At 42.1% G+C, this 12733-nt stretch overlaps 1 protein-coding gene across 1 annotated transcript; it reads right to left on the bottom strand.

Moving 5' to 3' along the window:
• Nucleotides 1–1162: 1162 nt before the first annotated feature.
• Nucleotides 1163–6441, bottom strand: metrn (meteorin, glial cell differentiation regulator). The gene is made up of 4 exons (XM_083933419.1): nt 6139–6441; nt 5055–5488; nt 3634–3693; nt 1163–2935 (listed from the first exon to the last, which is right to left on the bottom strand). Exons 1-4 carry the CDS (start codon nt 6243–6245, stop codon nt 2622–2624), a joined length of 915 nt encoding a protein of 304 aa, XP_083789545.1. The 5' UTR covers nt 6246–6441; the 3' UTR covers nt 1163–2621.
• Nucleotides 6442–12733: the final 6292 nt, after the last annotated feature.

The following is a 12733-nucleotide window of genomic DNA, read 5'->3' as shown; positions in this document are numbered from 1 at the left end:
GTTTTGCCTTATCAGCCCTGCAGCAGTAACCTCAGATATACTGGAGGGGAAAGGGTAGAGGTGTGTGTTTGTGTGTGTGTGTGTGTGCTTGTGTGTGCCTGTGTGTGCTTGTGTGTGCTTGTGTATGTTTGCAGGGCTCAGCAGCTCGGGGGCCCCAGCTATGCGATGTTTTAAAGGAGCACTGAGGCAGTAAATGGCTGGGGAGGTTGGAGGTTCACTCACATGAACTACTGATGCGGTGGCAAACTAGTGTCAGGGGTTTCTATGGGAGACCAGACATTGAAGGCATGTTGAGCTTTTGTGAATTTTTTTTTCCCAATTTAACCTAAACACCATGTAAATTCCCCAGCTGCTCTTTTTCAAACGGATTTACTGTGTGCAGTAAATCTGAGATTTTACTGAGGTGTGCGCATGTACGTGTTTACACGGACTTTTGTCAGGAGAAGAAACAGGTGGGGAATTTATCATAGAGGTTCAGTGATATGGTTGTTTCTATATCAAGCAGAAAATGAGTAACACACATGCTCTGTGATGCTGTAGATCGAAATCCAAATTGAGGTCGGAAAGAAACCTTTGATCAAGGCTAAAGGCACATGTCTTAAGTGGTGTGGAAAAGAAATTTGGTTTGTGTCCTCACGCACACACACGGTCAGGATAAAGCGAGCGACTGTGGGGCACCTCAGCTCAGCCGGGTCTGCCACATCGCTCCCTTAATGGCAATTTATTGCTTCCTGAATCCTGAAAACGGGAAGGCTGAGGACAACAGAATTCCAAGCGCTGTTTTCTACCTCCTTCCCTGTCCAAACACCCCTCAGGGTCCTGAACGCTCCTTAAATCTCTCTCGGCCTTTTGGGCCTCCCGCTCGCTCGGGCACGCCGTTTGTTCTGAGCTTTCAGGGATCTGATTCATGGGTACTTGAAGTGACTTATGTCTGAGAAGAGTGTACCATGCTAGAAACCTTTGGACCCAAATGCTATAGTGTCGGGTTAAACTGGATTGATGTGTTAGGTGATAAATGAATGATGTGGCTGCATGTTTGTGGAGCATGAAACGACCAAATAATGAGTTCAAAGTGAATGTATGAGGAAGGCTTCAAAAAGAAAATAAATACATGATTGTATTCTCACAGTATATTTTAATAACACAGACAAACACAAATAATCCACAATACTGAGACAATGTTTTTTCCACAGACTTTTTTTCCCATGTTTCTAGAATTTCTTATTAACATATTTACATTTACATTGCTATTAACATATATTCACATGAAAAAACAAACAGCAACAATGGCAGTGTACGCATTTGAGACCACGTCCGCACATCATGGTAATTTGGTATAAACCCCTCCCCTTGTTGATATAGTGCACATTAAATATGAAATCATATTACAAAACAGCATTTTCTACATTAAATGGATTTTTTTTTTGCTTTTCTCTTCAGCTAGCCTTGTCCAGTGTATTCACTTTTGTTTTCCATCACGTTTATACAGTATAATAACACTGGACTCCGGTTATGAATGGCTGTTGTCGTCAGTTTCATAAAAAGGGTGATCTTGTGTGATAATATGTGACATCAGAGGAGAGCAGCGCATGACCTGACAACAACAAAACGTATAACTGCTTTGGCAACACTGCTGCAATTCCACTCCGACATATTGTTTTAAAATATTCTCTTTAAAGGCAAATAAAGTCCAATTAGATCAAATCTGCGGAAGTATTTGCATGGCTACTGATGTTTACTGTGATAACAGGGCTTCCTAAAAGCCTGCATCTCCTAACAGAAGCAAGAATCTCAGAGTTGGCTAGAATATGAAAGTGCTCTCAGCACTAGTTTGAGCTGTGAAACCTGCTCAGTTCTTAGCTTTATGCCACTATTGTATGTGCTCACATTTTCTGTACATATATTAAATTCTCACTTGCTCCTCTATGCTACATATAGTTGCTTTTTATTTGGTTTTCAGTGCTTGCAGCGTCACACTTTCCAGATTATTCCCTTTTCTTCATCAGTGCAAAAACATTTTTTTTTTCAATAATAATCTCCTTAAGAAGAGTAACACTGAGAATGACCCCAGAACAGGGGTAGCCAGCAAAACATCTCTTTCCCATGGTCAGACATTTACTGAACAAAAAGAAGCCTAAAGTGTATCCTTGCTGGGATACCAACTTATAGGCAGTAAGCTTTCTATAGAACTTTTAATAAATTCTCCTGAGATTCAAAGCAATGACTCTTAATAGGCCTGAACTAATGGCTTGACTTGATTTATCCCGAATGGAAAGCTTTTCAATAGATTTTCTCTGAACCTGCATAAACAGCATCACTGTGTGTAGAAAACTGTCCGATGCCAAATGCTTATAATCTTCATTTCAACCACGTTCCTCATGACACAACCTCCACCAGGTTCTTTTTGACCCGGTGACTGCATATTGCACTGAAATGGTGTTTGGGAAAAGTCCATTTCACTCCTCAGACCTTTGGGAAGGCGTTGGTGGCGCCGTGGCTACATCGGCCAACGGTTGCACACCATGGCTTCTTCCAAAAACATGGAACAGGGCTGAGTTTGGCCTGTCTTTCAGCACGGACTCCACTCTTATTAGTAGACCAACTGCTGCAGGGCTTTTAACTCAGTCTATGGGCAGTTCACAGGGTATCTGCTGGGCTGCTTTGGCTATAGTGTAAGCCCGCTGGAAGTCCTTGTAGCGGGGAGCGCAGCCCAACCAGGCCTCGCCGAAGTGGACCCGACCGGTGAAGAGAAAGCTGCCGGGCCCCGGTTTGACGCCACACTGCAGCAGAGTCCTGACCTCACCCCGGCTGCTCAGGCGACTGTTGCCGGTAAAAAGGGCGTACTTCTGACGAAAAACCCGTGTGGCGCTGACCTTGATCACTGCTGCTCGTAGGTTATCATCTTCCACCACTGATCGGATGTTACCTCGAACGACTGTGGAGAAACAAGATGTTGTGGTTAATTTATGTGGTCAATTTTTGCAATACACAACTTCAATTTATGTGTTTTTGTTAACTTAAAATGTTTTGCTGTATTTTTGCCATGTTGCATGTTATATTGTCCTAATTTAGCCGGTGCGGTGATTCTTTGTTGGCCACTAACTGATGGTAAAAGCGAAGGCGGAGTCCAACGCCTGGTCACTAATCCTTCTGACTTTTGTTGCCAGCTGAACTTCTCCTCAGTGCCATTACAGCTCAATCAGAGGCCAGAAGATTAGCCCATGGCTCCTTCTCTTGGGGGGTGATGTCAGGATTAGTCCACTACAGTGCCTCCAGTAGGGGTTCCACTCTGTGTGTGTGTGTGTGTGTGTGTGTGTGTGTGTGTGTGTGTGTGTGTGTGTGTGTGTGTGTTGGGGGTTGGGGGTTGCAGAGAGCTGCTGTTTCACCTTTAACCTTTGCACTTTTGAGAGCAGAGGATTTGGAGGCACTGGGCTGCTTTGCCTTTAAACCGATTTGTCACATTTATTGTAGATCCTGACAAGAAATCATTATGCTCTGTGGCTTCGCTGTCCAGTCTGATTTTTATTTGTTAATCTTGCCTGAATTAGAGGGATTTCTGAGTGACAATTAGAGTTCATTTTTCTGTTGTTTAACGTTTTATATTCGCAACTTTTTGTATATCACGTAACTTACCAAAGTCACTGGTGCAAACAGCCATCAGAATCTCAGTGTTGTTGCAGGGTCGGCAGGCCTCTGGAGAAACAACAAGGGGAGGAAAGAGAGAGAGAAAGTTAGTTGGTGACCTCATATAACGCTCTTAACGGCTAGAAAACACCTATCTGCGGAAACTTATACTCTAAAAATCAAAGAGCGCATTTCCAGATCACATGCAAAGGAATGTGAGTGGGGAATCTGGACTTAAAACTCTACGCAAAGATGAGCAACAATGGAGAGACCAACCACTGCGTTATAACAGACAGCTGCTACTTTTACAGTTGGGAGAGGAGGACCAGTGGAGCTTTAAGGTGCGAGGCTCTTCCACCCCAGACGATTTAAAGGCCAGATGAAACTTCCCCTCTTAAAGCCTTTCAGGGTGTCTATAGTCACACCTCATCAAAGCCTGCTTGACAGGGGCCAAGGAAAGGGAGTGTGGGGTCGGGGGAGCTTCAAAGATTTTTTTTAAAGGAGCACAATCACACTTCCCACAAAATACTCTTTTAATCGGCCGAGGCTCGACAACTTTCTTAAAACTGAAAAAAAAAATAGTGCAGTTTACTTAAAGTTGTAACAGGATTTGCAGATGGCCACAAAAAAAAAAAAAATCAAACCAAACCGGTAAAGCTCCGTCCATCTGCACTGACTGAACATTGGGTAAAAAAAAAAAAGTCCTGGCATTTTTTGAAAGTTCTCCTTGTGGTACTTTGGAGGCCCCTTGCCCACCCCACACATTCTCCTCCTTAGTGAAAACCTCTTGATAAATGAGATTCCTTCCTCTCTAGTCCACACCAAACCCCCTTCCAAGCTAATCAGTGTGTGTGTGTGTGTGTGGGAGAGATGTAGAGGGGGGAGTATACTCCTACAGACAAGTCTCCCCACAGAGAGGCAGCTCAACAAAGGAGGGGAGCATCTCAGCTGGGCAGAGGCCTCCCTGTCTCCTAGGCGACGGCAGTAATCCCAGAATACTCATGCGGCACCCATTCAAAGGGCCCTGGACTCTGGAGAAAGCCCCACATACTGTGCTTTTGTCCCCCCCCCCCCCCCCCCCTTCTCCTCCCCACTCCATGGCTCCCCTTCTCCTACTCCAAACCAGCACGCCTCGGGAGAGTTTGGCCACTTCCTCCTCTCTGCACTCTGCAGGGGCTGTGGAAAGTCCAGCCAGCCCACAGAGGCCTGGTATGAATTATGAATCATCTACAGGGAAGATTTTATGGTATATGATATCACCGGTGGGTTAAAAACCTTGCTTCTACCCCCCCCCCCCCCAAAAAAAAAAAAAAACTGTTAAGGAAGGAAGAAAAAGAACTTTGACCACAGTTTGATGGTTTTTAGTACATGTTTCCTCATCTGACCTCAAGTACTCTCACTCAAACCAACATGGCTGACCAAAGACTCACCTTCACTGCTGATGGGGTTTGAGTCCAGCGACAGACGGGCCGTCCAGTCCCCTCTCAGCTCATAGCGAAAGGAGGCGATCCTCCTGCTGATGTCCTGGTGAGGCGTAGCTTGCAGGAAGAGAGCCACCCTCTCCCCGGGCAGGCGGCTGAAGCAGCGAACCCTCGGCGGGGGAGAGGACTCCAGGCGGTCTCCTACCAGGAGCTCCAGGACTCCATCTCTCTCCAGGTAAAGCTGGGCTCCGTGGAACTGCTCCGAGGGCTTGACACAGGCGGTGATGAGGCCTGAGCTGCTGCCACCGGGCCCCACTGCCACAGAGGGCAGGCGGGGTGAGAGGGTGAGGCGCAGGGCCCCTTTAGGATACAGCCAGTCCAGTGTCCCCTCAGAGCAATGGAGGGAGATCTGCTCCACGCTACCCTGCTGCTGGGACAAACCACTGTGGATATGGAAAAAAAGGAGGAAGAAAAGGTTACATAAAGGTTTATATATTATTGTTTTTCCAGGCAAGAGTTTGGGGCGTCCCTAACATCAAAATCATGATTACTGCAGGATGGACTGAGCTGGTTTAAATGTGAGCCTTGCAAACTGGCAACTTAAACCAAACTTTTAAATTAAATGAGTAGAAGCAAATAATGTGAAATAGGTCAATAATAAAATATGTAGCAGAACTTTAGTATATCAAGACATACTCAGGGAAGACCCCGCCTACTGGCAGCCTGTGGTAGCAGGGGCCAGTGATAGCATCTCAAGGGCCAAACTTATATAAAAACGGAAAGTCCTCTCTGCAGGTATTTACCAATATGTCCATAAAGAAAAAAAATAAATGCTTGCACCCCATTATTTTTCTCTCTCCAAGTACCAGATTTAATCCTTCAGTCTCCTGTCTGTCTGGACCCCCCATGCCTCCTGCAGACAGCCCAGAGGCGCAATCGCAGCAGAGCGCTATAGAAACATTTTCACTGCGTCTTAATGGCAAGTCTCAACATGTTGCATTCAAACAAACATTGTCCTTAACCAGCGGAGACACCTGTAGCATCTCCGAGCGGGCAAATGCAGAAAAAGCACATCAAATATGCAAGTACTTGCCTGCCTCTCCAGCTGCACTGGTCTTCAGAATAACTTGCAAGAGCCGCGTCAAAAATGGCAAAAAGTAAAATCCAAATTGCGTTAATCCAAAACCCAAAAGAAGGCATTTTTTCGGCAGTGGATGATGCAAAAAGAGGGGAAAAAAGAGAAAACGTTAGAAAAAGATTATTCCAAAAACTGAAACCTCTGCGAGTTAAATTCCTCTATAGAAAAGTTCTGATTCTGATAACCTCCATAGTTTTGTATCCTCTTACCCTGATGTGTAAGATAGGAGAATACTGCTAGACTTTCTACTCTCTGCTCTGAAACCCTCCGGACTGCTGTGCGTCAGTGGGGACGCAGGAGTCTGAAGTTATCCCCCTCAGAAAAACTTCCCGGACCAATCAGAGTCCGAGAAGTGAAACTTTAAACCACTCACACACAGCGGAGGGGGAGGGACGTCTGACCCGCAGAATGAGCAACAGTATGCAAAGTTTCAGTTCACTATTGTGTTTGACATGTCTAAAATACCAATTAACTGACAGGCTGAGTGAGTTTACTGAAGCTTTCTCTTCATTTTATTTTTTGCTGTTTAGATTCATGACTTGTTTATTTATGCGATCTTATTACTGGCATTTGTTTTATTATTGTTATTCTTTTTATTATTATTAAATGTAGTGATTTTATAATTTCTTGATTTATCTTGCTGTTTTGTGAGAAGTTCTTTGTGACTTGAAAAGTTCTCTATGAATAGATTATTAACATGATTCTTATCACTTATTATTTCAAGAGCCCCTCCATATATGTTTCAAGACACGTCCGGATACTTTATTGAATAAACTATTTGTACCAGAAGAGGTTTCTTCACAAAAAATAAAAATATCCTTAAAAAACTCTCAAAATGTCCTCTAGCCTGCTCCTCCATAAGAAATCCACATCAGTTTCCACATCATACTTGTATAAGTTGCATATTGGATTGCAATTGGATTCGAACCGGTTGTGATGTCACAAAGTCACGCTGTGCGTAGCTGAGATTTAAGGGCGCATAGAAACGTTCCATTCTTTAGGAGATTAATATGAAAACAGCATTTTATTGTCAAACTCATTTCTGTTAAGCTGAAAAAAAACATGCAAGTGAAGTAACAATAAGCAAAACACATTTTTGAGTAGGGGGGGGGGGGATTTAATGTCGCCATTAAGATGCTTTATGATGCTGGGTTTTATATCAGAGAAATCATGGTTCTCAGAATATTTTAACTGTTGAAGTATTGCTTGTTATACCTTGTTGTGAATATGATTAATGGCCTTTTAAAAAAAAAATCTGAAATCCCAGAGATATGGACTTGAGATGACTTAAGCCTGACCTGACAGAAAAAAAAATGACTTGACTTGAATCATTTTTCCGTGATCATTTGATGTTTTCAGTTTAAATACTTTTTCCCCTCACAACTCCATAACCTAATAACAATTGATATTCCTCAACCCAGTCACCAAAACGTTTGCATTTTGATTGAGAAGAAATTAAGGAATAGACAAATATTTTTGTCTGATTATGTAGTCACTCTTTAAAAACTTTTTGGTTGAGAAATTAAGAAATAATTGAGTTATTTGTTGGATTACATGTGTCTCACTGAAAATCATTTATTACAATACAAATTCAATTCATTTTCATACTTTTTGAACAGATCAGATATAGCGATGAATGATATTATTAGACAGGTAATATTACCGTCTATTCTCTTAATGAAGACCTGTTAGTGCAGGCAGGCCTAAGGACTCCACTCCACTTGATTTGACTTGATTTGAGTTGATTCCCATGACTGTGGCTCAGTGGCAGAATGGGTCGACCTCCATTCAAGAGACCGGTGGTTCGACCCTCACCTCCCCAGGTCCACATGTCGAAGTGTCTTGGGCAAGAAACTGAACCCCGAATGGTTACATTAGATTAGATGGTATGTAGATGTCCACTGCCATCAGTGTGAATGTCTGTGTGAATGGGTGAATGTCACAAACACTGTGAAAGCGCCTTGAGTAGTCAGAAGACTAGAAAGGCGATATATAAGTACAAGACCATTTACCAAATCAACTGAACGTATTATAAACTTTTGTGCTTCATTCTGCAACATTTTTATTTTTGGCCATTTCAAACACTTCTGAAATGTTAGAAAATATATTCTCTTCACAGGAATAAATCAAATAAAAAAAGACAAAGAGACATAAAACACTGGTCACAGTTCAATAATGCTAACCTGATTTTCAGGCGCACCATATATGATGATGGTGATGATGGTGATGATGATGAAGAAGACTTTGCCTCCTCTGGTTGCCGTGCCCTCTGCCCTTTACCCCTGCTGGGCTTCTCTTTCATGTTGTGGTATTTATAACCAAATCAAATATTCTTTTGTGCCAACACTGCCATCCGTCTCCCCGAGTCAGTGACTTTCCGTGTATGTGTGTGTGTCATCGCATGTGTGTTTGTGTGTGCGCGATGAAAGTCTAGTCCCCTGCGATGGAATTATGACAAGGCCTCAGACCAACACAAAGGCACATGTGCAGAAATCCAGCTGCTTTATTGTCTGCAGCAGGACGGAGCTTTTTGTTTTGTGCAGGGCGTTTCAAAGCAGCAGAGTTTAAAGCGCAGAGCGACAGGGAGGAATGAATACATTAGTGCCTAAACTTAGTTATGGACTTCACCAATATGTCATAGCATGCACGTGCGCTCAGTGTCTTCATGGACAGTTGAATTTACACACTTTGTCACATCAGTGTGCATGCATTCATACATGTGTCCTTTAAAACAATAGCACACACACGCTTTGTGACCCTGGTATGACCTGAACTATCTTATCCAGCCAGGATCATATTCAATGCATTCATGTGTTTGTATGTGTGTGTGTGTGTGTGTGGGGGTTGGTGGTGGTGGTCTGTGTGTGTGTGTGTGTGTGTGTTTGTGTGTAATGCAATGCAATGTCTTACTGAGATAAACCCATTTCATGTGGTTATCAACAGTTTAAAACGCACCATGAATTGTTATTCCCTCAGCTTCGTAGAATATTACAGTGAAAAAATAGTGTTGTTTCCATTTTGCATCCAGAACAATGCCATCTTTCACTCTAATGAAACACTGTCATCCTCTTACTTTAACCACTGAACCAGGTTTCAGTTTTCCCTCTCTTTTTCCCACTGTATTCTCACCAGCCCGCCAATGAGAGCATCTTCAAACAGCGCTGCTGTACGCATACGAGAGTTTGCGTGCACGTGTTAGTGCTGAGTCTATTTACTTGGCATACTGTATTCCTCTATTCCTTTACGTGGAGGATGTAGTGACAGTGGGGTGTCACTGGCATTTACGGGACCTTGACATTCTCTCGCTGTCTGTTCTCGCTGTCTCAGACACAGAGAGGCTTTTCAAACATCTTTCAGATATGCTGAAACGTTCTATATACAGGTTGAATAAGAGCAAGAAAGCAAGGAATTTAGCATGAAAGAGTAATGTAGGCTGCATAAGAAATCCCAGGGAATCTACTAAGACAGATGATGTTCAACATTATACAAGTAACATGCGCGTTATAGAATACTACATACTTCTGTGTCTTGATGGTTATGCATTAACTATTAACCCGCGTTTTAGCATATTTTGAATCATATAGATGTTACACTTTTGTCTCTGTGACACAACACAAGTTCAACATGACCAACATCTTGAAACTTGATCCCGTAGCAGGATCAAAGCCTCACACAGTATTGGTCTATTGTCATAAAAGGGAGTGAACACATCCTTTATGACATGTGCTGCACCAGAGATAAGGCCGATGAGGTCTATAGGTTGTTTATTATAAAGAACAGTTTGGTGTAGCAGAAATGCATTATGCTACAGTATATAATGTCCCAGCTGAAACACAGAGAGCATGACCTGATCTGAGATGAGAAGTTGAGATGCCCCTGTTCCCAGACCTTTCAGCAGCTTCCCATAGCACCTCAGCGCTAATCCGGTTGATCTGACATTGCTGCTGTTTGTTTTCCTGCACGGAGTCATCTATCTGCTGGTAATGAGATCTAAGACCTTGTCAGGATACTACTGACAATCATCCCAGGTTCAGAGTGGCAGAAAATATGCCCTTCCCGCCACAGGATTGTGCTGTGTCTTGTGTTTTGTCTGATTAGTGTGAGATTAGTCATGGGAAATAATGTTTAACTTGCTGTGGATTTAGGGTCATATATGCAATTTCAATTTAATATTTTATATAGTCCCTTGAGATATAGAATCTTGGTTTCAAGGGGGTACCAATTGTATTTCAATTATTGTAGGGTTAATGAGATAAATCCTAAAGGGGAACACCCCCCAAATGAGGGATAATTACCAAGACCTGGGAAAGTTCAGTCAATATTTGTGAACGTGAGCAGCTCTCTCTCAAAGCCAGAAACCAGAGAAGTGAGGCTCAAACTTGTGATGTCATCAAGTACAAAGACTGAGGCTGCTCCATAGACAATAAATGGAAGAGTACTTTTGTTTATTTTATTTTTTATACCCAAAGGAGCTTTATTTTATTGTAGTGTTGTCAGTTCTGAAACAGAAAATGTTCCCATATACTCAGAACACTCCCCTGGGTGCTCTCAGTGTCATTTATAACATATTTCTACGGAGCAGCTCCACACTTTGTACTTGATGATGTCACTAATTTGAGTTTAAAGACTCTAGTTTTTGGATTTGGGAGTTAGTTGTTTATGTTTACTAATATTCTGGACAGACCAATAACATTTCACCTTTAATATCCTGATATGCCAGAATCACACATTTTGCTGGATGAGTTTATTTAGTTATCAAGCCTCAGTACAAAAGAAGAAGAAGTACAAACTTGGATTACTTCACTACACAATATATCCCTCTGATGACTAATATTCCGTTTTCATATTATTCCAATCGTAGGTGAAGCTACACTGACAGCTAAAAGAGGTTGCATGTTGTAACAACTCCCGTACTCCACTGGAGTTTTGTGTTGTGATGACTCAGTGAGAGCAGTGAAGTTGGCGTTTTCCCAACTCTCCATGCAGGTCCATCCTGGTCCGCGGTCAGAGTCGAATGGCAGCCGATACTGTGAGAAGAACCAATGCTAGAGGGAGCTTGGACAAAACTCGTGCTGATATTTACCCTCTGAGCCCCCATGAGAGTCGCATGTGAAAACTGACACCTGCTCTCTCATTGCACTTTCTCAGGATCCTGTGTATGTGTTTGTTTGTACGACAGTAAATTTCTCTTTGTGCCTCTCATGTCAGTTCGTGTGACCGAGTGAGTGAGTGAGTGTGTGTGCGTGTGTGTGTGTGTGTGTGTATGTGTGTGTAAAGCCCAGTGGGAAAGTGAATACAAGAGGGCCCTATACCAGATAAACAGTGTCAGAGAGGGTTGATAGCAAACGCAGCTGGAAACTTGCAGAGACACCCTGAGAACGCTCTCTAAATGCTTTTGTAAATGTAATAGATCACTTAGCTCCACTGTCTCAATACTCTCATATGGCCCTCCTGTGCTTTAATCTTCTCCATCGGGATCTTGCATAACTTTTTCACAACAAAACTTCTCAGGGAGTCATTCTTTTCAGATTGATTTTCTCCTGATTTGTTCAGATTCAGAATGACACAAATCCAATTGTTGGGATCAAGTCTAAGTTTACACAGTAATCTCTCTAACAACTCTCTTACGACTCACATTCTTACACACGTGGTCTTGTTTTACTTTTATTGTTCTTTTTAGAATCTCATTCATCATTGTCAGCTGTGTTTGTGTCTCATTGTGACAAATTCATCTTTTATAAGCTCTTTGAAGATGCTCGTTTAAATCTTTCTTTATAAGCTCCATGCATTGGCAATCCACTTTTTGCATTCAGCAGCTCCAAATATAACCTAATTATAGAGCCTGGGGTCAGAGGTCACAGCTGCCCTGGGGACTTTTCATTAGTGAAATGGAGGGAAGAGCCTGCAGGTGTCTAAAATCCAGGACTTTCTCTGTCACTCTTGACTTTTCTTTTTTTTTTTGACAGTTTTAAGGTTGTCTAATGTTTTTTTATCCATTTTTTTCTATAATATATATATTTTTGTCACTTCAGACATAGTATTTGTGCATTATGCATTGTGTTAAAAATATATTTTATTCAACAAAACCTAATTACCAATCCCCTTTCTCTGCAGAAATGGAACTTAAGTATATTTACTCAAGTACTGTACCTTGGTAAAAAAAGTACTTTTATTATTACCACTTTATGCTACTCGATACCTCTTCTCTGCTACTTTTCCAAAGAATTGCAGTAATACATCAGTATTAATGGTCTATTATTATAATACACAGTGAAACACTTACAGGGGCTGGTTTTCTGTATGATCTTTTAGTGTTTAAGTACATTTAGCTGTTAATACTTCTGTACTGAAGTACGATTTTAAATGCAGGATTTTTGCTTGTACAATAATTGAGTGCTATTATGCTGTTTACATGATCCTCAATGGAACTAATCCCTCCCCTAAAATTGATTAAGAGAGCAGGACCAGAAGATGCCGATACCCTTCACTGCAATATCTCTGCCAGTGCACTTTTACATACTGCACATCTGCAGATGTTTAATTTACCTTC

This window comes from Echiichthys vipera (assembly GCF_963691815.1).
Source record: "Echiichthys vipera genome assembly, chromosome: 18".
Lineage (NCBI taxonomy): Eukaryota > Metazoa > Chordata > Actinopteri > Perciformes > Trachinidae > Echiichthys > Echiichthys vipera.
Note: the sequence above shows the minus strand (reverse complement) of the source record. Positions and strands in the feature narration are given on the sequence as shown.

What these genes read in the sequence shown, in the direction of transcription:
- metrn (XM_083933419.1), bottom strand. Translation starts at nt 6,245, where the DNA reads ATGCCTTCTTTTGGGTTTTGGATTAACGCAATTTGGATTTTACTTTTT. An exon ending in CAGTGCAGCTGGAGAGGCAG is followed by an intron (nt 5,489 to 6,138) that starts GCAAGTACTTGC and finishes CCATATCCACAG; the next exon opens with TGGTTTGTCCCAGCAGCAGG. An exon ending in AAACCCCATCAGCAGTGAAG is followed by an intron (nt 3,694 to 5,054) that starts GTGAGTCTTTGG and finishes TTGTTTCTCCAG; the next exon opens with AGGCCTGCCGACCCTGCAAC.